Here is a 26,664-nt window from a genome sequence, read left to right as displayed (position 1 = left end):
GCATAATATACACATTTTTGTACTGTGCATGCACATAAAAAAACATATGCCTGCCCCTATGTTAAGATTTTTGCAAATTACTGGCATGCCGCACCACTGGAGAGGGAAAGGCAAGAGCCCTTTACTGTGAGTGTAGCAGTAGCCTCAACCAACATTACGCTATGACAGGTCACACTATAATAACAGGAACATAGTATGGGGTCCCTCCCATCATAAACAGTTGAGATGCAGACCTCACCCTCTACTCCACCTGGATTAAAAACTGGATGAAAGAAGATAAATACCCATATATGTGTGTAGTCTTTATTTATAAAAAGCATTTATTCACAGTATGTGTTTCTTTTTTATATATTATTTTTCATCTAGTATCTGGCGCAGTTGTCCCCCCATGATTTCTGTTGGGTGGGCAAAGACTGTTTTTGACCCCCATGAACTTCTCCTCAAAAGCAAATAGGGAGGAAGGAAATAAAATTGGGGATGAAATGATAAGCGCTTTATTTGAACTCATCAACTGATGTTTCAGTTTATCAAAAATGAAATTATCTTCATGTGTACATTTTCTTCTCTCAAATTGATTTTTTTTGGTCTTCCTTAGAAGCCCCATTCATTTTGCTATCACAATTTGCAGTAAGCATAAGCAGACACACGAGACCTGGAAGCTGCACTTCCCATTGACTGCTCTTGTCAGTTGTATGACAATGGAAGAGAGAGCGCAAATGATTGCGGCCTGTTAGGGTTACTCAGACTCAGTAGGAATTTTGTTAAAAACGCAAACCTGCTACTGATAAAATCGCTTGCTGGGGTCCAGTCAGCACTGGGTAAGGCCGCCCAGGATGTGTAGCGCCGCCCTGCGTTGCGATCCCATTTCAAATGCAATCACAACATACAAATTGTGTAATAGAGATAGACCCCTATATATGCAGCCAAGCTTCATATGCAGGCGCACCGCTGACATGTTTCCCACCACAGGAAATGCAGGTGACATCATCAGACTGCCCCAAAAACAATCATGACATGCCTGCGTTTCCAGCACCACTCCCCACCAACACCACGTTGACAACCCCTGGCCGACCGCCGCCTGTCAATCACATTTCAATTGCATACTTCCCGCATGTGATCGCATTGTATGTGTGCAGGGTTTCACTATGCGATTCCATCCGGGAAGTATGCAATTGAAATGTGATTGGCAGGCCAGGCAGCCGTCGGCCGGGGGTTGTCACGCCCAATAACCGCCTGTCTGCTGGGGTTTTTTGCAAAATAGTGTCTGAGTCTGAATAGCCCCCTGTGGATGGTTTAAAACATTAGCAGATGTCTCACAGTCTCACTGTCACCAGATCATAAGGTAGACAATGGGTGCATTCACAGGGGCATAGAGCCACCATGGCGTCCGGAGCAGGCTCATGTCATAGCGAGCCCCCCCCCCCCATACACATGCTGACACATCACAAATCAGAACAAAATGCCCTATGAAATAATTCCCTCAGAAACTCATCAATCCACCCTGAGAATACAATAACTATTAAACTAGGGTTGGCCAAGTGATATATCTAAAGTCACTGTTACAACTGTTGTAAAATAGACACCAAATGCGACAGAAAGGGGCTCCAGGCCATATAGCAGTCCTTGGCCTTTTGCTCACACCATAACATTTTTAGTTTGTACGCCTCAGTACATACAGTTGGAAATTTCCATGTAACATTGTAAAAAAGCCTATTCAGATCCTTTATTCTGCTGCTAGTGATTATGTTACTCCAGTTTTGCAAAAGTCTACCAAAATTTTAAATTACAGTGCATCCAATGATCTCAGAAAAAGGTAGTGGCAAATATTTTTTCTTTGTTCTGAAGAATTGGTCTATTCATCAATCCTTAATTTCTGCAAAAGTAGGTGAAAATGTTAAGTATTGAGGCAATTCATTGTAAGTTATGCAGGAGATATACAGTATATACCTTTCAGCTGACATTCTGACCAGCTGCCCCATACACTGATATGTGGACCTCAAATCATCAAGCTCTGAAAATACAAAATGTTCAGAGTTTGATAGTGGCAGCCTTTCACATATTCAGATGGTATTTGTTCCCACACCCTGGCTCTTTCCTATTGGAAAGAGATCCAGGGTTGCAAAGAGGGATCCAATCAGGTCCCTCTGTGCCCCTGTTTGTCTCATTCCGTCGAACATAGGGTTCTTGTGCGCACATGTGTGCTCCAGTCTGTGAATCAGCTGTCACTGCACCGACGGAATGTAGAATAGCTCTGCTACATTTGTATCCATCGCTGCTACTTGGATACTTAATTTTTGGTAGCCAACCGGCACCCAATATTAACATTATGAATGGACCCCTAAGAGACTGCTAGAAGATACAACTGAATTCATACATAGTCAATACTACCTTTGGTAATACAACTATTGTTATTTTTAATGTTTATACTCTAAACTATAGCTAGAGCATCTACTGTACAAAATAAAAGGTACAGTATTGGCTCAGTCTGCAATCTGTGTACAGAGAATTTCAGCTAATCAAAAATTCCAACATTCTATAATTGCCAAGATGTATATAAAAAAGTACATAATAAAGTGACTAAATTACCATCAACACAAACATAAGATCATAAATGTAATCATGTATATTTAAAGAGAAATCAGGAAAAAGGCCCAGCTCACATAAAATAAAAATATATTGGACAATAGAAAGCATCAAAGGCAGGCAAGAAAATATGAAAATATATATTACAAAAATGTTAATAAATACTGAGAATGCAGTTAGCGGGATTACTTGTACAGTACTGTCCAAAAACGAGGATGAAATGTTTCATATTTAGGAGGTCACTTTTTTCTATCTTTCAAATGTGCTGGGTGACTGGCTGCAGGCGAGGAATCCTTGTGGGAATCTGTAGACAGAGTAAGTGACATTACATATGTGTATGATAGTGCAGGTGCAGCTACTGAATTCAATGCTCTTTAAGCTGCATTTATACTGAACAGTCATCAGCATTGTTAACAGACAACCAGTGGGGATAATGGAAGCTATGGTGCTTTGACCACCACGGTGTTCTGCCAAGAAAATTAGTATAGTAATTCTTGAATCCCAATAGTCTAAAAATAAGAGTTGTCCCTTGAAATGCTACCAAAAACTAGGGCTCATTTACTAGATGTGAGACAGAGGGTAGAGAGGGGTACCTGCATGCGAAAGCTTATCATTTAAAGTAGGGAGGCCAATCCCGGGGCTTTTTTTCAATCCCAGGTATTGGGATTGAAAAATGATCAATCCCGGGATTGGGTTAAAGATTTTAAAATTACAATCTTCAATGCCCCCACCCCCTTCCTGGACCTGCCTAACCCACAGAACTACACACAATCCGCGGGGAGTGCGGGCAGGTTCACTTGCTGCAGGCGGTGGGCGATGAAGTGAGATCGGGGCAGTGCAGGTGGACTGTGCAGTGTGTCCTCTGACTTCACGTCATGCTGCACAGTGCACACAGCTGGGGGCAGGGGGAGCCGGGAGGAGCGAGCTGGGCAGCGTCTGAGCCTCCTTAAGACGCTCAACTCTGCCTGGCATTGAAAATACAAGGTGGCTTTCTAATCCCGAAATCCCCGGGATTGGAAGCTCCAATCCCGGGACTGAATCCCGTCCAATTTTAGTCTTAAATCCCGAGATGCCACCAATCCTGATCTCACGGGATTGGCCACCCTAATTTAGAGGGAGAGAGTGATGCTTAGACAATAGACATTATGTCTGGTAGTGCCAGGGCCGAATTAAGGCTGGTGGGGGCCCAGGGGCAACAAAGTTGTGTGGGCCCCCTGTAGTAAAATTGCTTCCTTCTACTGCTGACATGGGCAGCAAGGACTGGCTGTAATGCTTGAAGACAGCCCGATGCCCGATAACAGTAAAGACGCACTGCTTCCCTCAGTCGCTTCAGCACTGGCACCTGCTCCCGTGTACTTAGGACATACAGCCGGTGCCTCAGCAGCCTCCCAGACAGTTCACCCCACCACTACTATGGCAAGTTCAGCTGCCGCAAAGCTGCACTGCGTCGCCCACTCTCAGCAACTGCCTGGCTCTTGCGTCACCTCCACTGACAGGCGCTGCTCACCTTCCCGCCGCTAATGCAGATGTGTATGGTCCCTTACTATTTGCTGGAGCAGCACACAATAGCTATGTGTGGGGGCACCTAATGTGTGAGGGCCCAAACTGTAGAATGCTACATATTGTAGCTAGTTTACTGTACAACTGTTTATTTTATTATTCAATGAGATTAGCACAAAACTATTATATCTACTTTTGTGACACTTAGGGATATATTTACTAAAGGTTGATTTTTATAGATTACAAATAAATAGAAATCAATCTAAATCAATGTTGTGTTTCCAGGGTGAAAACACATATTTACAGATGAAGCATCGTTGCCACTACGCATACGCACATGCATACGCATCACGGCAACCACTAGCTTTGCCTGGCTGCGCCTATCCGCATCCAGAACCCGTCAATGCAACGCATATGGATCACGGGAGTGAATATAAATGCACGCGCCCACTGACGTGTGTGCATGCATTGTGGAAACCTATTGTAGTCACACCTGCAACTAGGCGTAGCCACAATGAGTCTGACTATATCTGTACTAACATTTAATAATTTATATAAAAAAATCATCTGTTAGTAAATGTGTGTTTTAGCCCTGGAAATATAACATCGCTTTAGATTGATTTTCAACATAAATATTACTAATTTAATAAAAATACCCCTTACAATCATCTTTCTAAAACTATTACACTTGTTACTGTATAATATGTAATACCTTTAATAGCTTTCAGGGGTTTATGTTCACTCACGGAATGAGACTTGGAAGAATCAACTTGTTGGCTTGAATGCTCCCCATGGTGATGCCTCGGAGGTTCCACTTGGTGAGCCTTTGAAGATTCCACTTGGTGGTCCTGGGAAGATTCTACTTGGTGAGGCATAGAAGGCTCCCTTTGGTGTGCCCTGACAGGTTCCTCTTGACTGTGCTTGGGAGTTTTTACTTTGTGGTCTTTGGAAAGGTCTTCTTGGTGTTTGTAAGTTTCATTTATTTGGTGTTTGTGTGGTTCTACCTGGTGGTGGGTATGAAGTACTTCTTCGTGTAGCTTAGGAGGTTCAATTTGGGGAATTTCTGACCATTCCTGTACTTTAATTTGGGGGAGTTCTCCATGTTTGTGCTTTGACGTTTCATCCTGTTGGTGCTTAGAAGGTTCCTCATGGTGTTTAGAAGTTTCATCCTGTTGGTGATTGGAAGTTTCCTCATGGTGTTTAGAAGTTTCATCCTGTTGGTGCTTAGCTGGTTCCTTATGGTGTTTTGAAGTTTCATCCTGTTGGTGCTTGAAAAGTTGCTCATGGTGTTTAGAAGTTTCAACCTGTTGGTGCTTAGAAGGATCCTCATGGAGTTTACAAATTTCATCCGGTTGGTTCTTGGAAGGTTCCGCACAGCATTTAGAAGTTTCATCCTGTTGGTGCTTAGAAGTTTCCTCATGGTGTTTAGAAGCTTCATCCTGTTGGTGTTTGGCTGATTCCTTACGGTGTTTACAAGTTTCATCCTGTTGGTGCTTGGAAGGTTCCTCATGGTATTTAGAAGTTTCAATATGTTGGTGGTTGGAAGGTTCCTCATGGATTTTAGTAGTGTTATCCTGTTGGTGGTTGGCTGGTTCCTTATGCTGTTTAGAAGATTCATCCTGTTGGTGTTTGGCTGGTTCTTTATGGTGTTTAGAAGTTTCATCCTGTTGGTGCTTGGAAGGTTCCTCATGGTGTTTAGAAGTTTCATCCTGTTGGTGCTTGAAAGGTTCCTCGTGGTGTTTAGAAATTTCATCCTGTTGATGGTTGGAAGGTTTCTCATGGTGTTTAGAACTTTCAATCTGTTGGTACTTGGAAGGTTCTTCACGGTGTTTAGAAGTTTCATCCTGTTGGTGCTTGGCTGGGTCTTTATGGTGTTTACAAGTTTCATCCTGTTGGTGCTTGGAAGGTTCCTCATGGTGTTTGGAAGTTTCATCCTGTTGGTACTTGGAAGGTTCTTCATGGTGTTTAGAAGTTTCATCCTGTTGGTGCTTGGAAGGTTCTTCATGGTGTTTAGAAATTTCATCCTGTTGGTGGTTGAAAGGTTTCTCATGGTGTTTAGAACTTTCAATCTGTTGGTGGTTGGAAGGTTCCTCATGTTTTTTAGTAGTTTCATCCTGTTGGTGTTTGGCTGGTTCCTTAATGTGTTTAAAAGATTCATCCTGTTGGTGCTTGGCTGGTTCCTTATGGTGTTTACAAGTTTCATCCTGTTGGTGCTTGGAAGGTTCCTCATGGTGTTCAGAAGTTTTATCCTGTTGGTGCTTGGCATGGATACTATCCATGTTATCCTGTTGGTGCTTGGCAGGTTCCTCATGCTGTTTACAAGTTTGATCCTGTTGGAGCTTGGAAGGTTCGTCGTGGTGCTGCTTGGTAATTTCTATTTCATGGTGCTTGGTGGATTCTTCTTGATTTTTAGCAGATTCATTCTGGTGAAGGTTAAAAAAATCTTTTTTCTTGGCTGGCAGCTTTTTTTGGTGTAGTTTGCATAATTCATCTTCATTGTGTTTGGATGATTCTTCTTGACTTCTCTGTGATTGGTCTTTCATGTATTCATTTTGAGATTTGGATGGCTCACTGGGTTCTTGTTCACACTTTGCAGAATTTTGGCTGTTCTTAGGAATTTCTTGGTGGACTTTGGCTACATCACAGTGAATGGCATTTTTTGGTGTGTGCTCTCCTATGTGAAATTAAATAATGTGTTTACAAAGGACACTGGACAGATATTGCCTGCCATGAATAGTTTAACAAACACTGCAGCCTTGTTATAAGTATACGGGTATGCATTATTAATCTAGATTTTTCTAAGTGTTCTACAAGTATATAGTCAGGGTTACTATATAGAGCCAGTCATATTACATAACACTGTTCAAAGTATATATAATCAATCTAATTAATCTCTCTCTTTCTCTCTCTCTCTCTCTCTCTCTCTCTCTCTCTCTCACACACACACACACACACACACACACACATCTCTCACCTTGATTAAAGTCCTACTGAACTCGGGGGTGGATCTACTATGAAACTAATGAAGTTAAGCTTCAGGACCCCTAATCCTAGAGAGGCCCATTTTCACCTCTTGTTTTTATGTACTGTATGGTTATAGCTCATCACCAGGGCTAAAAGTGGTCCTGGAGAGGTGGTGGAACTCATTTACCCGCCACCTCCCCCCTCCCCTGGGCACAGCAATACACTGTGGCCCCTACCCATCCACCAGCGCTAGGGGTGGGTGGTGCTCTTTCTTCCGCTCAGCATGTAGGACCTAGAGCAGTAATTTCTGCTAGTTATTCCTTTACTGCAGAGATGGTGGGAGATGGGGTGGGGGGGAGAACACTAAACTGTAGAAGGGGAGGCAACTTGCTTGACTGCAGATATCTCATGTTCCTGGAAGTAGATTTCTTAGCTTTGAATGGAATAAAAAACTAGAGAGTCCCACCTTTCAGGAGGTACAGGGGTCTTGGGGATCAGAGTTCAGTAGCCAGAGCAATCCACCAACGAATATAAAAAACTGCATACCAGGTGTGTGGAGCTGGAGCACGGACCAGCTGCTTGAAGGCTGATAGCTCTGGTTCTGGGCATAGTAGAGGAAAGCTGCCAATGTCCGCCAAAAGGGGAGAGTCACAGTTTTTGGTGTATACCCTCAGAAAAACTTTAAGTCAGACAGAACACGAGATAACTTGCTGGGAAGAGCAATTAACAGGCTTCAATGGGGACCATTGCTTTGAAGTCAGATTTCTCTGGCTCCCCAGGGCCGATTTTCAAAAATCTGGTACCCCTGGAAAGAGGAGACCTCAGCTATCAGCCTAGGGCCCTTATACTCATGGGGCCTTTGGGCAAGTGCCCATTGAGCCCATATGAAAAGACGGCCCTGCCTCCAGCCACCTTTCATCTTGTCTTCAAGATGCACAGAGCCTGTTCCTCTTCATGGCTCCTCTTCACTTCAGCAGCGGTGACAGCATTACATCACATATGCTGTGCCGGAAAAGGAAACCACTAGAACCTGAGGAGGGGATAAATGCTGTCCAACAGACATAGCGTGTATGAGTGCCAGGAGGGGTGGACTGTAGATGGAGAAGGACTATGGATCCACCAGGACCTGAGGAAGAAGTAGGTGGTTGCAGCTAATCAGTAACACTAGCGCCACCTGCATCATATATTGATGTAGGTGATGGGGCAAGTTTTTCTGTTGGAATTACTGTGCAGGGCAAAGGAGGTGGTGGAACTAGTTCCCCCTACCATTACAGGTGGTGAAACTCAGTTCCACCTCGTTCGCCCTCACTTTAACCCCTGCTCATCACAAATAACACCATGACTACCAGGCTTCAAGTACAGCATAGCTGCTATTACAGCTTGGATGCATGTCACTTAGTACTGCAGGAGCTGCTGGGAGTTGTAGACTAGCACTCTTTAAATAGCATAAAATGTGTATCTGTTTTTAGCAACTATTTCAGACAACCTGCATAACTTCTCTTTGTGAGATTCCCAGCAATAGCGTAGGCTGGGAGTAATGAAATGTGAGAATGAGCCGAGACAAGGTGGTATCTAACAAAGTAATTCTCCTGGCACTGAGCAGAGTGTGGTTTCAGTTGTTTATTGAAAAGAAGGGGGAAAAGATTTTTGGGGGTGATTAATGAAGTGGGGGTTCTGTGAGTTGATTATTTAAAGGGGGAGGTGTCTCTGAGGTGACTACTGAAGGGGAGTGCAGTTAGCTGATTATTAAAGAGGGGTTGCTGTGAAGTAGACATTAAAAAGATCCAGTGGGGGGGGGGGGGTTGTAACCAGACCTGCCCCACAGACTCCCACCCTGTCACCCACCACATCTGCCTCATAGACTCTGTCACCCTGTCACCCACCACATCTGCCTTGTAGACTCTGTCACCCTGTCACCCACCACATCTGCGCACACAGACTCTCTCACCATGCCAAATACCTGGCCTGTCCCCATAGACTAGGGATAGTGGGAAGGAGCACACTGTATTGCCAATTTTAGAGGACTTCACCTCACCACCTCATTCTCTGTCATTTGGGCTTTGAGGTCCTTGCAAGGGCAGCAAGGCCATTTGGATCTTTTGAATGTTGCCATATTGTGGTTGGTTGCAAAGGGGCCCCAATAACAGTTCAAGTTTCAGCGCCCCAAAAATGTAGGTCCACCACTTGCAGAACTCTAGCCTTTCCCCTCTTCAGTCTTTCCTTAACTCTGCTACACATCAAATTTTTCTCTCTTACCAGTCAAACTCTCCATTGGCTCCATGTGCCATAAAGAATTAAAATCAAGCTTCTCGCATTTACCTATAAAGCCCTGTTCTCCCTACATCTCCAGCCTCAGTTCCACATTAATTTCCTCCAACCCACTTCACTCAGCCACTCTTCCAATACTTGCTTTCAGGATTTTGTCTGCACCACTTCCAACCTCTGCAGTGCCCACACTCACTCAAGTAGTCTGTTTTCAATCCTCCCAGCCTCTAACTGCCCTTAGAATGCACATCTTCCTTTCACCCTACTTTCTAAGTCTACAGCCTCTGCAACCCAGAGTTCTGCCCCCTCTCCTACTTTGTGACTGCCCTTCTTCTCTTTAGAATGTAAATTCTCACAAACAGGAACCCCTGCTTTTTGCTTTTTTTATGTAATTCTGGAAATTGTCTAATTGTGAAGATATCATTAACAGTTTGTACATTGTAGTCTGCTCTATCTTCTTGCCCCTGTGAGGTGTGCTTTGGAACCCATATATATATAATGTTATTACACTTTGAAATTTTATTTTTGTTACCAGCAATTTAAAAGTAACTATGGTTGTTGTTTACTATTAACCAAATCAAATTATTTGCTGTTTTAATATTTGCAACTATTTCCATTACAATTGTAACAATTTTGGCATGGGAATTTCAACATATTGTAAGACTTAGTTTTGCATATTATTTCCCATCATGGGTTAGACAACCTACTTTTTATTTTTAATTTGATTAGCTATTTAAAAGTCCTGAATCGGGACCTTTTAAGGCGATACAGATTTTTTTTATGTTTAACCCTCCAGAACGGTCCTGTGAAAACTCTTCTTCTCCATTCTGCATCAGCATAAGGCTGATGTGATATGCTAGTCTCCTCTTTATCCGTACTGCACATAAACATAAATATAAAATAAATAAATGTAAATCACGATGTTGTTAAATAAATCTAATTGTTATCATTAATAGTCAGGAGCAGCACATTTTCACCATTCTCATAATGGGTTTTTTCTACATAAGGTTCATAATAGGCAGCATGGATAGTGTAATGGTTAGCATTACTGCCTCAAAGCACCAAGGTCATGGGTTCGATTCCCACCCTAACTGTGTGGAGTTTGTATAATCTCTCAGTGCTTATGTGAGTTTCCACTAGGTACTCTGCTTCCTCCCACAATTCTAAAATATACTAGTAAATTCATTGACTCCCAACAAAATGAACCCTAGCGTGAATGTGTGTGTGCAAGTAAATGTAGTAGGGAATAAAGATTGTAAGCTCCACTGGAACTCATGTGGATGGCAAAATTTCTCTATAAAGCACTGTGGAATATGTGCGCTATATAAATTACAGATAATAAATAATAATAGGAAAACTGTAATCACTGAAAACAAGTGTATGCATTAATAATTTCCAATAAGCCCCTCAACAATACCATCCATTTTAATGTATAACATAAAACACTATTCAATAGAAAGTACACATGGTAACAGTTGGTAAACATGCCACATTTTATATTATACGATTCTAGAATGAAAAATGACAGTGGCACAGTGTTAATAACTGAATGATTGTAAGTAATAGTTATGGTTTTTGCCACCAAAAAGTATAATCAGTGACCAATAATTGATAACATTTTAGGTCTTTTGCATCAATAAAGAGTTAGTAAATTGTCAAGCAATATTAATAAAACATTATATTAATATAATAAAATATCTAGTAATATGAAATGTAAAAATAATATTAAAAAGTAAATAAATAAATGTAAATAAATTGGCACATATTTATCTTGCAAATGTATTTGAAACTATGTATTGGGGTTCCATTGTAATTGCAATTCTTATCTCCTTTTGCCATCTCCCTTGCTATGTAAAGGGGGGTACACACGGAGAGATCCGTGCTTAAAATCTAAGCAATCTTGCTAGATTGCTTAGATTTTAAGCACGGATCTGCCGTGTGTATGCCCTCCAGCGATAGCGATGCGCGGCCCGCGCATCGCTATCGCCGATGCTAGATTGAGCCTGCATGCAGGCTCAATCTAGCGAGTCGCTCACTTCACCGTTGTGTGAAGTGAGCGGCCCTCCGTCGGCTTTCCCCCTCGCTCAGCACATCGCGCTGTGCTGAGCGGGGTGAGAGATGTGTGTTAAGATCGCTCAGCACACATCTCTCCCGTGAGTACCCCCCTTTAGTGTGCTTAATAACACCAATTTATCCTCCTTGGCTTAAACTAAAATGAAAGAATGTATATTTCCATAGAGGCCTGCAACTGAATACAGACAGGATTGCCCTAAAGGAAAGGAGTACTTACCAGCCTTGTTATCCTTTTCACATTGATTCTGGTTGTCTTTTGTATCCGACATGGCAAATTCTGTCAATGTACAGAGGAAGAAGTATGGAAACGAAATATGACTGATGATCCAAATAGTTTTAATCTCTTAAATAGTCTTATATATACCTTTACTTGTGCTTCACAGGTATAATGAGTGACATCAAAGTGTTGATCAAGAGTAACATTTTTATTAAACAAAATGACGCACAACAGCTGTCAGATGTCTAATATAACTGAACAGTTTTTATTTGTTTTTTTATGAAAGCGTGGACTATCATTGTGCTCGTGTAATAGATTATATAGTCTGTTCTAACCAAAGGGTTTATTGTGTGAAAAAACAGAGAAGGACATGGGAAATAATCATTCTTTGATGTTTCTGTACACATGCTTATAAAACAGTGACGTCATGATTTACAGTAGTTAATCAGCTGCAGGTCACTGAACTATTTAACTATCTAGTGTGCGCATGTAGGACTTTTGTAATGCTTAAAGAGGACTGCTCACTTCACAAACAGATCCTCTTGTGTTACCTATATGCTATTCAAAACTTCAACATTTATGGGGAGAAAAAATCCTAATCTCATTAATTAAAGACTTTGTTAAATCAGTAAATTTGCATACTAATCAGACTAATTAGCATGCCACTTAGCCCTGTTAGCATGCAAAGCAGCCAAAGGCTGATCCCTCATGTTGCTTCTCTCTGCCCACCCAATATTCCATGGCATGACTTCTTCTCACTAGTTATAGAGGATGGTAGAGCACTACCCATACCCAATTGGTAATTAGAATACAATACACTCTCTTATTACCTGTCCATCTTCCAGGCTAACTAGGAATAGGGAGATGAGAGAATTTTATATTTAAAATTTCTCAATAATCTCAATTTAACAAAATAGAACCTGTCACCGATTTTTACAGCATATAACTATGCTCGCTATATAATCTCATTACATAAAAGGTTATGATTTTGTGTACAGATATCAGTGTAAAAAAATGTATCAGAATGTATTTATGTATCATTGAGACACAGTTTTGTTTTACAGTTGTAACTGCTGTAAATTTTAAAGCAGTCCATTCTGTGTTGTTGTTGTTTTTTTGGTCTTAACTTTTATAATTCTACAATGGTTCTCCATTTAGTCAGTTGGATTCCCTGATTTTGATTAGACTGTTGGATACTATACAAGTAGGCTAATAGATTTTATTGCACTTTATTGGTCTATATACCTGATGTAATTGTGTTATGTTTTTAACTATATCTATTGCTTGTACTCCCGGGAGGTATTTGCACATTTATTGTTCTAATAAATATATTTTTATATGTACTGTATGTTAGGTTTTATGTGTGTATCATTAAGCACCACTTGGGTCTGTTTCACACATTCTGTAGTCTGCAATGGCATTTGTGTCACCTAGCCAGAGGCGTGTTGACCGAGGAGGAGGCCCATGTGCAGCCTCCTCCATCCGGGCCTCCTCCTCTGTAGCCAGCAGCACAATGGTCTGAGTACTAGGGGCCAAAAACTGTATTAAGCATTCTCAGATCTTCAGGGTAATGGAACGGTGGCCATTTTCCCAGAGATTCCAAACTGCATATGTGCAAAACACTGTGAAAATGGATGCCACACCATTTTCCCAGTGATTTGTCAAGAGGTGCTGCTGCCAATGTGGGACTTCAGAGAGGTGAGTATTTTAAAAAATGGGTGCTGGGTGTCAGGAGGCCTCACCCCACCGCACGTCACTGCTGGGTGTGCGGTGTGGGCACCCCTAGAACCCGGAGGCCCATGTGCACCGCATACACTGCACCCATTTAGGCCTGGATTTCCCACAAGCAACCTTGGCACCCACCTGGAGCCCTGTAGGTCCCAAGGGGCCCATAGACAAGCCCCAGGAAGGAATCTGGCCTGTCCAAAACGTTCCTAGAGTCCAGTTGTTTGCACTATACATGTTAATTACTTGTAATATGGCAGTCCTGACCACTTCCCATCTACCATAAAATATAAATCCAATAGTGTACTTGAAAAAAAAGGTGTGTGTGTGGGTGGGTGGGTGGGGGGTGTTCTGTATCTCTTTATGCTCATACTGACATCTATCAATTGCAGGGTTGCTGGGTAGTCAGTGTCTAGTTTGAGTAATTACTCTGGCACCCCAGTAATGTCACTGTTATATTAAGCAGGTACCCAGTGCTTGCAGTGTGAAAATGCAAATGAAAGCCCTGTGCCACACAACCTGAAAGATAGGCCCACCATCAGGGGTGTATCTTCCTATTGGCCAGGATGGCACTCGCCAGGGGCGCCAGCCGAAGAGGGGTGCACCCGCGGGCAGTAGGTAGATTGACTTTTAGAGGCAGCAGCTATCCCACCACCCCCGTGTAGTTCCTCACCAGCTGGGATGCCCAGTAAGGATCACGGCATGCAGCAGCGGCTGCTGAGAGGTGTAGTTTATGTAGAGTTTCTTGTCTGTATTGTGGTGCAGTGCTGGACCCCGGCGCCAATTACAGTGGCTGCTGCTGCTGCATTCTTTGATCATTAATGGGCATCCCTGATGCTGAGGAACTACATGGGGCTGGGGGGATAGCTGCCGCCTCTAAAACTGATTCTACCTAAAAGTACTGCCTTTAATAGTAAAATCAACATGGGGCATATGTGTGTCTGGCACTGTGGGGGCATACGTGTATCTGGCACTGTGGGGGGATATGTATATCTGGCACTGTGGGGGCATATGTGTATCTGGCACTATACTCGGAGGCATTATGTGTATCTGGCACTGTACTGCTGGGGTCATTATGTGTAACTGGCACTATACTGGGGGACATTATGTGCATCTGACACTATACTGGGGACATTATGTGTAAGGAGAACTACTGTGGGTATTGTGTGTAAGGCTACTAATTGTGTGTGTGCATGTGTCGGGGTGTGATTATATATTTCTAGTTTGATATAATATAAAATTGTGAGGCTACGCCCACTTTCCCAGGAGCATGCACTCCTTCCTATATATATATATATATATATATATATATATATATATATATACACATATATGGGCACTACTGTATGGAATAATGTGTATAAGGGGTACTACAGTGTAGCATACCATGAATAATGTACAGTAGAAACACTACTGTGGTGTAATTTGAATTGGGGTACTATTGAGTGGCCACTGGCCACACCCCTTTTTTGGCACACGTGTCTTCCCTATTTCAAATATGGTGAGTGGGGGGGGGGGGGGCACCAGTCCTTTACTTTGCCCGGGGCGCTTGGACCCCTAAATACACCCCTGCCCACCATAGTCTGTGGTGATAACTCATTGCCATCGTTATATATCATATGCACTAAGCAGAGCACAGGCATACACATTACTGTGTATAGATGTAGGCATGCTCATCTTATAGCTATATGGTATGCTGCATGACAGGCCAGGCTGTGACTATTCGCCACAGTGCCGGATGAACAGTGGTGGGGGCCCAGGCAACGTTGATTGTGGGGGCCCCCACTACTTCTATGATTGCCGGCAATGTCCCTCCCCCCAGACATGTATAAGCACACACACACCATCACTTAAAGATCAGCATGGAGCACAGGCCGACTAGCAGACATCGGCGGCTTGCAGTAACTGTCTTGCGGGATTCCCTGTCCTCTGAGATTAACTGTGCAGGAGCTCCTCGGCAGCCACTGTTACTGAATAGCTGAGACGCCATAGATAGACCCCGACATTTCAAAATGCAGGGTGTGGGGGCACCAGGATTGCTATCACAGTCTCACCTGCCTTAATAGCCAGCAATTGCTCCATTAATTCCATTAGAAACTAATGGAGCAATCTCCGGCTGCGAATAGACGCAGCTGACATGCCATGCAGCAAGCCATGTTGCAGTATGCTGCATCGCAGCAAAGATGAACTTGGCCACATCTGTATGTAGCCTAACCCACCACACCACCTGCTCGTTGTGTCCAAACCACAGCCTCCACTGCAGATGCCACCTTCTGATCCCTAGCGCTCTGTCAGATCAGAATTTTGTGTTGTATGTAAAGAGCAACGGGGAGGGGGCCATCCATCTTTATAGTACTAACTTAAGAGGGAAAATCTTAGGGTTAGGGTATTAGGGTTAGTTTAGGGGTTAGGGTTAGGGTATTAGGGTTAGTTTAGGGGTTAGGGTATTAGGGTTTGTTTAGGGGTTAGGGATAGGGTATTAAGGTTGTGTAAGTTTTAGCGAAATGAGTTTGTGTAGGCCATTGTTGTTATGGTTCGGGTGAAGTTTGTGGTTAAGGATAAATTAGTGTCAGGATTAGGGTAGGGACGATTTGTGTCCTGGATTTACAGATCTATCTATTTTTGTGTAGATTCAGGCCCAGAGTATACAGTTTTGAACCGCTGTATAAGGTGGAATTGCAGTCTCCTTTACACACTCATCCATACACCTAGATCCTGTCCAGTCCAAGAAATACAAGGTCCTGAACCAATAATACTAGGAATGCAGCCTAACGACTTATAAGGACCAGTGACAATTTAGTAAAGTGATGTTCTTGATAGGCTGAGAAATATTTGGAGACACAAAATGGTTTCATCCACTGTATGTGGACGGTCGGTTTACTTTAAATGTGACACATGTTTCAAGACTGCTTCCAAAAGACCTGGGGCCTGATTCAGATTTGTACGCAATGCAGATGTTAATGCAACTGAGTGATTATTGGTAGTCTGTGCACACACCACGATTGCTCTACACATGCACCTAGGGTCTTTTGTGATGCCGTTCGCAACTAGGAATGAAAATATAGTGCTGTGTATTGTTTGAAGGAGGGAAGCCCCAAACCGATTTCTTTCCTAGGGCCCCATGAGGTCTAAATCACCCATTATAGTTACGCCACTGCACCTAGAAATCGACGTTGTAGATTGATTTATTGAAACGATTGATGCATAAGGGGAAATAAATTAAACCTTCTAAAGAGTAGAAAAGTGGATAAGCTGTCTATTTCAACCAGCTTCTAGCTAGCAATAAAATGATAGTCATTAGTTAATTGGTTGCTACGGGCAACTTCTTCACTTCTCAACTCTTTAGAAGTGTTGATTCATCTCCCACATAGTGTATTGGGGTGATTTTCAGTTAACACAGAAGTCACAATATATCTGTTGGATCGACATTGTCTCACAAAAAGATGTTGATACTATTTCCTGATGCTCTTCTCATTGTAGAGATGTCATGCCAAATTACAACACCTTTATGGTATGTTATATTATTTAGCACAATGAATGTAAGAAAAATTAGAATATATTTTACAATATACTCACTAGTTGCTTGTATTTGTGTAATAATGGAAATTGTTTTATTCTTTTATGGTAACCATGGCTGGAAGGCTGAATCCGAAGCTACAGAGAATACTGGCAGGTTGACACAGGCATACATAAACTGAAAGCTGTATACAACTTTTAACAGTACAGGGTGGCAGACAATGTATACTTTTTGGTCAAGTGAGCAGACATGATTTATTGTCCAAGTAGGATAATACAAGATTGATAAGATATCTCATTGGCTGATATGAGGACAGAGAAGCAGCTCAAGTGGCTGCCCATTACAGTTTAGGATTCCAATGACTGGCTATGACTGATGATGCATGTGATTGGCTGGTGGCTCTTATCTGTGTTTGGTGGTGTCAAATGCAGATTACTTACTAGTAGCAGATTTTCTGAATGACATCAGTGAGGTAAGTGCCAGTTTTTTGTCTCCTGACTTTGCACTGAGCTTTGTACAGAGGGGGTAATTCCAAGTTGATCGCAGCAAGACATTTTTTAGCAGTTGGGCAAAACCATGTGCACTGCACGGGAGGCAGATATAACATGTGCAGAGAGAGTTAGATTTGGGTGGGTTATTTTGTTTCTGTGCAGGGTAAATACTGGCTGCCTTTTATTTTTACACTGCAATTTAGATTGCAGATTGAACTCACCACACCCAAATCTAACTCTCTCTGCACATGTTATATCTGCCTCCCCTGCAGTGCACATGGTTTTGCCCAACTGCTAACAAATTTCCTGCTGCAATCAACTCAGAATTACCCCCCGAGAGTCTTCTGTGTGCAGGTGCAATTTAATGATATGGTAGGAAATTCAATTTTTTTCCATCTGATAATCTCATTGTATTGGTACACAGGTGACTATCTTAGATCAAACCAAAATAATGATTTGGACCCTTCAATTGTACATCCCTAGTTACACACCTGAGAATGACCAACACTGTGCTAAAATATAGGGCCTAATTCTGAGTTGATCGCAGTAGCAAATTTGTAAGCAGTTGGTCAAAACCATGTGCACTGCAGGGGAGGACAGATATAACATGTGCAGAGAGAGTTAGATTTGGGTGGGGTGTGTTCAAACTGAAATCTAAATTATAGTGTAAAAATAAAGCTGCCAGTATTTACCCTGCACAGAAATGAAATAACCCACCCAAATCTAACTCTCTCTGCAAATGTTATATCTGCCTCCCAAGCAGTGCACATGGTTTTGCCCAATTGCTAACAAACTTGCTACTGCGATCAACTCAGTATTACCCCCATATTCCGATGTGATTCCAATTGCTTATTACACACAGTCACGTTAATGCCATCATAATTTTGTTGTGGTATTCTGCTTTCTATCATAAACTATAGCCCAATGTATTGATCCACATATTACATTAATAGGTGCAGACACATTCACTGAATTTGTGTGTATGTTTTGTTACTGGGTAAAAAGGTAAAGGATGAAGAGTAAAAGATAAAACAAAAACTTGCCTAAAAATAATATTAACAATAAATAACAAAAAATACAAGTTAAGAATAAAATAAAGAATAACATGAAATAAGAAAAGAGCAATCAATTTATAGAAGCCAAAGTATCTAAAGGTCTTATAGGGCAGAGGATATGTAAGGGCCTAGTTTTGGAGAAGATCTGATCCTTTATGGATACCTCTAATGGAGAGTTGGAGAGATAGGTCAAATGTTGGGAGGTTTGTCTATGAGATATCATGGGAAGGGTTTAGTTGAATGTTTATAATTGCTGCCTTGGCAGTGAGGACGAGGCACTAATTATCTGGGCATGGGCCTTTTAAAGGTGCATGGGGGGGGGGCAGGCTGGCTGCTGAGGGGGGACAACAATATTTTACATAGAAGTTTTGGGTGTGTGGCCTGTATTAGGCCACATGGATGTCTCAACACTCTTGGGCCAATTAGAGCTCAGGGTCTGGGCTTCATGGTGTCATTGGTGGAGCTATGCTCAGTGTCCCGACACCTTTGAAAAGACGATTAAAAAAAACATTGTTGCTCTGTAACATCAATGGTAGAAATCTATCTGGTTCTCCCCATCGATGGTAAAAGTAGTTACCATCAGTCATAGACCATCGATGATTTCAAATCATCGGTGGTTGATGGCCATCCCTGCGCTGCACTAGTCTCTAGAACCCTGTACTCTTCTTTTGCCCTGACGTTAATGAATATATGCACCCAATTATTGTCAGTAAAATTCTTCCTGATTGTTATATATTTGGCACAGTCCCAGTTTAATATTTTAATATCTTGATGCATGTTGTTAATGCTAATTATTACACATGTCTTAAATATGAATATAAATACTTTGTCACATATGAGATGTTTAAGTTATTTGTTATTGTCATTGTGGTTATTTAAGTTTCCATTGACACCTATCCAGAAACCAGTTATGCCTGCCATGAGTCACACAGTCATGTTGTGCTGCTCCCAGCATGAAAGAACATCATCATCATCATCATCAAATTATTGTTCGCTCAGATGACTGCAACTATTATTGATCTGGAGTTATAAATGATACCCTAGCATTTTATGTAGGATGGATGCAGGTAATTTGAATGAATCTGTATAGTGACCAAGAAATTAAAATAATACTGCTGTTTATTTTTCTGATTGGTGAATGTGCCCCATCCTAATACAGCTGCATGTTGCAGATTGCAGGGGACATTATAGCTATATGTGGAGGAAAGAGTTAATATAATATGCCACTAGTATGATTACTAATGCAGTGTTGGAAGTAAATCAGACGTACGTCACTCAAAAGATGCCTGCATACCTGCAATGTGCAAACTGTATATAATTACGCATCTGTGTCTGCTGCATTGTAGAATAATCATCATCATTACTGTGTACTTGCCCTATACTAGGTGCAAAAGTTATGCCAGCATAAATGCATGTTATCGCTTACGTCTACTGTAGGTCTACATAGGGAGCAATTGACTGTGCGCTCCAGGGGAACATTCAAATCTGCATCAGTTTGTTTGAGTTCAGTATATGCTATCACTGGATTTTATCTTGTACATGCCTGCTGTACCCTATATGGGGATTTAATGTTTGGTTCTTAACAAGCAGTGCAGAAGTCTCTGGTTTTCCTTACTTGTTTGCTTTATATAATTGTAGTCTGTAAAACATTTAGAAAATCACATTAGTGAGGTCAAGGCTGATAGAGAAATAGAGACTTGCCTTGGGCTCATACGTCTCCTTTATACATTGGGGCAGATTACTCACCTTCCAAGCATCCTACACTCTCCTGTGAGCCAAATTATGGATCAATCTACCATCTCCCCTCCAATCCGACACACTTTCTGTTGTCATCACCTAAATGATAGAGATGAGCGGGTTCGGTTTCTTTGAATCCGAACCCGCACGAACTTCACTTTTTTTCCACGGGTCCGAGCGACTCGGATCTTCCCGCCTTGCTCGGTTAACCCGAGCGCGCCCGAACGTCATCATGACGCTGTCGGATTCTCGCGAGGCTCGGATTCTATCGCGAGACTCGGATTCTATATAAGGAGCCGCGCGTCGCCGCCATTTTCACTCGTGCATTGAGATTGATAGGGAGAGGACGTGTCTGGCGTCCTCTCCATTAGAATAGAGATAGATAGATTAGATAGAGAGAGATTGTGCAGAGTCGCAGACAGAGTTAGTTTACCACAGTCAGTGACCAGTGCAGTTGCTAGTTAACTTTTATTTAATATAATATATCCGTTCACTTCTCTCTGCTATATCCGTTCTCTGCCTGAAAAAAAAAACGATACACAGCACAGTCAGTCACACAGTGTGACTCAGTCTGTGTGCACTCAGCTCAGCCCAGTGTGCTGCACAGTCATCAATGTATAAATTAAAAGCTTATAATTAATTGTGGGGGAGACTGGGGAGCACTGCAGGTTGTTAGCAGGAGCCAGGAGTACAATTATATTAATTAACAGTGCACACTTTTGCTGCAGGAGTGGTGACCAGTGCCTGACCACCAGTATAGTATTGTTGTATACTACTAATATCTCTTTAAATATCAACCAGTCTATATTAGCAGCAGACACAGTACAGTGCGGTAGTTCACGGCTGTGGCTACCTCTGTGTCGGCACACGGCAGGCAGTCCGTCCGACCAGAATTGTATTATTTATTATTATATACCTACCACCTAACCGTGTTTTTTTTTTTCATTCTTTATACCGTCATAGTGTCATCCTAATTGTTACGAGTATACTACTATCTCTTTATCAACCAGTGTACAGTGCGGTAGTTCACGGCTGTGGCTACCTCTGTGTCGGCACACGGCAGGCAGTCCGTCCGACCAGAATTGTATTATTTATTATTATATACCTACCACCTAACCGTGGTTTTTTTTTCATTCTTTATACCGTCATAGTGTCATCCTAATTGTTACGAGTATACTACTATCTCTTTATCAACCAGTGTACAGTGCGGTAGTTCACGGCTGTGGCTACCTCTGTGTCGGCACACGGCAGGCAGTCCGTCCGACCAGAATTGTATTATTTATTATTATATACCTACCACCTAACCGTGGTTTTTTTTTCATTCTTTATACCGTCATAGTGTCATCCTAATTGTTACGAGTATACTACTATCTCTTTATCAACCAGTGTACAGTGCGGTAGTTCACGGCTGTGGCTACCTCTGTGTCGGCACACGGCAGGCAGTCCGTCCGACCAGAATTGTATTATTTATTATTATATACCTACCACCTAACCGTGGTTTTTTTTTCATTCTTTATACCGTCATAGTGTCATCCTAATTGTTACGAGTATACTACTATCTCTTTATCAACCAGTGTACAGTGCGGTAGTTCACGGCTGTGGCTACCTCTGTGTCGGCACACGGCAGGCAGTCCGTCCGACCAGAATTGTATTATTTATTATTATATACCTACCACCTAACCGTGGTTTTTTTTTCATTCTTTATACCGTCATAGTGTCATCCTAATTGTTACGAGTATACTACTATCTCTTTATCAACCAGTGTACAGTGCGGTAGTTCACGGCTGTGGCTACCTCTGTGTCGGCAGTCGGCAGGCAGTCCGTCCATCCATAATTGTATTATAATATATACCACCTAACCGTGGTTTTTTTTTCATTCTTTATACCGTCATAGTCAGTCATACTAGTTGTTACGAGTATACTACTATCTCTTTATCAACCAGTGTACAGTGCGGTAGTTCACGGCTGTGGCTACCTCTGTGTCGGAACTCGGCAGGCAGTCCGTCCATCCATAATTGTATTATTATAATATATACCACCTAACCGTGGTTTTTTTTTCATTCTTTATACCGTCATAGTCAGTCATACTAGTTGTTACGAGTATACTACTATCTCTTTATCAACCAGTGTACAGTGCGGTAGTTCACGGCTGTGGCTACCTCTGTGTCGGAACTCGGCAGGCAGTCCGTCCATCCATAATTGTATTATAATATATACCACCTAACCGTGGTTTTTTTTTCGTTCTTTATACCGTCGTCATACTAGTTGTTACGAGTATACTACTATCTCTTTATCAACCAGTGTACAGTGCGGTAGTTCACGGCTGTGGCTACCTCTGTGTCGGCAGTCGGCAGGCAGTCCGTCCATCCATAATTGTATTATAATATATACCACCTAACCGTGGTTTTTTTTTCATTCTTTATACCGTCATAGTCAGTCATACTAGTTGTTACGAGTATACTACTATCTCTTTATCAACCAGTGTACAGTGCGGTAGTTCACGGCTGTGGCTACCTCTGTGTCGGAACTCGGCAGGCAGTCCGTCCATCCATAATTGTATTATTATAATATATACCACCTAACCGTGGTTTTTTTTTCATTCTTTATACCGTCATAGTCAGTCATACTAGTTGTTACGAGTATACTACTATCTCTTTATCAACCAGTGTACAGTGCGGTAGTTCACGGCTGTGGCTACCTCTGTGTCGGAACTCGGCAGGCAGTCCGTCCATCCATAATTGTATTATAATATATACCACCTAACCGTGGTTTTTTTTTCGTTCTTTATACCGTCGTCATACTAGTTGTTACGAGTATACTACTATCTCTTTATCAACCAGTGTACAGTGCGGTAGTTCACGGCTGTGGCTACCTCTGTGTCGGAACTCGGCAGGCAGTCCGTCCATCCATAATTGTATTATAATATATACCACCTAACCGTGGTTTTTTTTTCGTTCTTTATACCGTCGTCATACTAGTTGTTACGAGTATACTACTATCTCTTTATCAACCAGTGTACAGTGCGGTAGTTCACGGCTGTGGCTACCTCTGTGTCGGCACTCGGCAGGCAGTCCGTCCAACCATAATTGTATTATATACCACCTAACCGTGGTTTTTTTTTCATTCTTTATACCGTCGTCATACTAGTTGTTACGAGTATACTACTATCTCTTTATCAACCAGTGTACAGTGCGGTAGTTCACGGCTGTGGCTACCTCTGTGTCGGCACTCGGCAGGCAGTCCGTCCAACCATAATTGTATTATATACCACCTAACCGTGGTTTTTTTTTCATTCTTTATACCGTCGTCATACTAGTTGTTACGAGTATACTACTATCTCTTTATCAACCAGTGTACAGTGCGGTAGTTCACGGCTGTGGCTACCTCTGTGTCGGCACTCGGCAGGCAGTCCATAATTGTATATACCAGTGACCTAACCGTGGTTTTTTTTTCTTTCTTTATACATACATACTAGTTACGAGTATACTATCTCTTTATCAACCAGTCTATATATTAGCAGCAGACACAGTACAGTGCGGTAGTTCACGGCTGTGGCTACCTCTGTGTCGGCACTCGGCAGCCCGTCCATAATTGTATATACCACCTAACCGTGGTTTTTTTTTTCTTTCTTTATACATACATACTGCAGTGCCACTCCTAGATGGGCCCGGTGTTTGTGTCGGCCACTAGGGTCGCTAATCTTACTCACACAGTCAGCTACCTCATTGCGCCTCTTTTTTTCTTTGCGTCATGTGCTGTTTGGGGAGGGTTTTTTGGAAGGGCCATCCTGCGTGACACTGCAGTGCCACTCCTAGATGGGCCCGGTGTTTGTGTCGGCCACTAGGGTCGCTAATCTTACTCACACAGCTACCTCATTGCGCCTCTTTTTTTCTTTGCGTCATGTGCTGTTTGGGGAGGGTTTTTTGGAAGGGACATCCTGCGTGACACTGCAGTGCCACTCCTAGATGGGCCCGGTGTTTGTGTCGGCCACTAGGGTCGCTTATCTTACTCACACAGCGACCTCGGTGCAAATTTTAGGACTAAAAATAATATTGTGAGGTGTGAGGTATTCAGAATAGACTGAAAATGAGTGTAAATTATGGTTTTTGAGGTTAATAATACTTTGGGATCAAAATGACCCCCAAATTCTATGATTTAAGCTGTTTTTTAGTGTTTTTTGAAAAAAACACCCGAATCCAAAACACACCCGAATCCGACAAAAAAAATTCGGTGAGGTTTTGCCAAAACGCGTTCGAACCCAAAACACGGCCGCGGAACCGAACCCAAAACCAAAACACAAAACCCGAAAAATTTCAGGCGCTCATCTCTACTAAATGATGGTAACAACTGTTTTTGCGTAGACCAGAGGCCTATTGAATGCCCTCATTAGCTTGATGTGAACGTGGCTCCCTGGGAATCAGGAATATCACAGGTGTTGAATGTGTTCTGTCCTCTTTTATTCCTGGCTCTTTATTGCCCTCTTCTTTGTTCTTATTCTCTTTATTTAATATCTTCTTATAGATTTGTCTTTCTCTCTTCTCTCTATGGAATCCATTTACAAATTAAATACTATTTCTTGAGAATTCACTTAAAGGGTTATGTATTTAGCAGGCTTAGCCGCTGCTTACTGTTGTTTGTGACTTTGCTATTACAGTATTTATAGATGTTATTCGCTGTATGCATCCCGTTTGTTGCATTGGGGCCCCAGCAAAGTCTTTTTGGCTTCAGCAAAGCCTTCCAGGAATTGCTATGTCTCTGCCGGGATGAAATACAATGTCCATGTGCAGACATTAATCGTGCATGCAGATTTACCCTCAATCCATCCCTAGCAGCGGTGGGTTGTCAGCAGCTAAGTAGAAGAAACCTCCAAGCAGGGGGAACCATGGGACCTTTCCGAACAGGTAAGTGATGTTAAATACTTTGGGCATATTGACTAGTACCACTGTAATACAAAATATGCCAGCAGTAATATTAATTGATAAATGGAACACCTCTTATCTGGCTTCCAATCTTTTTCCTCATACAGTATATTTTTGTCTGTTTCTTACTATTTTTCTCTGACGTCCTAGTGGATGCTGGGGACTCCGTAAGGACCATGGGGATATAGCGGCTCCGCAGGAGACAGGGCACAATAATAAAAGCTTTAGGATCAGGTGGTGTGCACTGGCTCCTCCCCCTATGACCCTCCTCCAAGCCTCAGTTAGATTTTTGTGCCCGGCCGAGAAGGGTGCAATCTAGGTGGCTCTCCTAAAGAGCTGCTTAGAGTAAAAGTTTGTTAGGTTTTTTATTTTCAGTGAGTCCTGCTGGCAACAGGCTCACTGCTACGAGGGACTTAGGGGAGAGAAGTAAACTCACCTGCGTGCAGGATGGATTTGCTTCTTAGGCTACTGGACACCATTAGCTCCAGAGGGAGTCGGAACACAGGTCTCACCCTGGGGTTCGTCCCGGAGCCGTGCCGCCGACCCCCCTTGCAGATGCCGAAGTTGAAGAGGTCCAGAGCTCCAGAAACAGGCGGCAGAAGACTTTCAGTCTTCATAAGGTAGCGCACAGCACTGCAGCTGTGCGCCATTGTTGTCAGCACACTTCACCAACAGTCACCAACTGTCACTGAGGGTGCAGGGCGCTGGGGGGGGCGCCCTGGGCAGCAATGTATAATACCTTTTTTATGGCTAAAATACATCACATATAGCCCTTGAGGCTATATGGATGTATTTAACCCCTGCCAGATCTCACAAACTCCGGGAGAAGAGCCCGCCGAAAAGGGGGCGGGGCCTATTCTCCTCAGCACACGGCGCCATTTTCCTGCTCAGCTCTGCTGTGAGGAAGGCTCCCAGGCTCTCCCCTGCACTGCACTACAGAAACAGGGTTAAAACAGAGAGGGGGGGCACTTATTTGGCGATATGATTACATATATAAAAATGCTATAAGGGAAAACACTTGTATAAGGGGTTGTCCCTGTATAATTATAGCGTTTTTGGTGTGTGCTGGCAAACTCTCCCTCTGTCTCCCCAAGGGGCTAGTGGGGTCCTGTCCTCTATCAGAGCATTCCCTGTGTGTGTGCTGTGTGTCGGTACGTGTGTGTCGACATGTAGGAGGACGATGTTGGTGAGGAGGTGGAGCAAATTGCCTGTATTGGTGATGTCACTCTCTAGGGAGTCGACACTGGAATGGATGGCTTATTTAGGAATTACGTGATAATGTCAACACGCTGCAAGGCCGGTTGACGACATGAGACGGCCGGCAAACAAATTAGTACCTGTCCAGGCGTCTCAGACACCGTCAGGGGCTTGTAAAAACGCCCATTTACCTCAGTCGGTTGACACAGACACAGACACGGACACTGACTCCAGTGTCGACGGTGAATAAACAAACGTATTTTCCTTTAGGGCCACACGTTTCATGTTAAGGGCAATGAAGGAGGTGTTACATATTTCTGATACTACAAGTACCACAAATAAGGGTATTATGTAGGGTGTGAATAAACTACTTGTAGTTTTTCCTGAATCAGATAAATTAAATGAAGTGTGTGATGATACG

At 42.6% G+C, this 26,664-nt stretch overlaps 1 protein-coding gene across 2 annotated transcripts; it reads right to left on the bottom strand.

The window, feature by feature from the left end:
- Positions 1–1,426: 1,426 nt before the first annotated feature.
- Positions 1,427–25,909, bottom strand: LOC135055139 (glutamic acid-rich protein-like). 2 transcript variants are annotated; one of them, XM_063958831.1, is made up of 3 exons: positions 25,483–25,909; positions 4,796–6,757; positions 1,427–2,887 (listed from the first exon to the last, which is right to left on the bottom strand). In XM_063958831.1, the coding sequence occupies exons 1-3, from the start codon at positions 25,694–25,696 to the stop codon at positions 2,823–2,825; spliced, it is 2,241 nt and encodes a 746-aa protein (XP_063814901.1). In that variant the 5' UTR covers positions 25,697–25,909; the 3' UTR covers positions 1,427–2,822. The 2 variants fall into 2 exon arrangements, with proteins under 2 accessions (XP_063814901.1, XP_063814902.1); XM_063958832.1 differs by lacking the exon at positions 25,483–25,909 and adding an exon at positions 11,603–11,660.
- Positions 25,910–26,664: the final 755 nt, after the last annotated feature.

The sequence above is a fragment of the Pseudophryne corroboree genome, chromosome 3 (genome assembly GCF_028390025.1).
Source record: "Pseudophryne corroboree isolate aPseCor3 chromosome 3, aPseCor3.hap2, whole genome shotgun sequence".
Classification (NCBI taxonomy): domain Eukaryota; kingdom Metazoa; phylum Chordata; class Amphibia; order Anura; family Myobatrachidae; genus Pseudophryne; species Pseudophryne corroboree.
The sequence above is the reverse complement of the archived record's forward strand: the minus strand, read 5'-3'. Positions and strand labels throughout refer to the sequence as shown.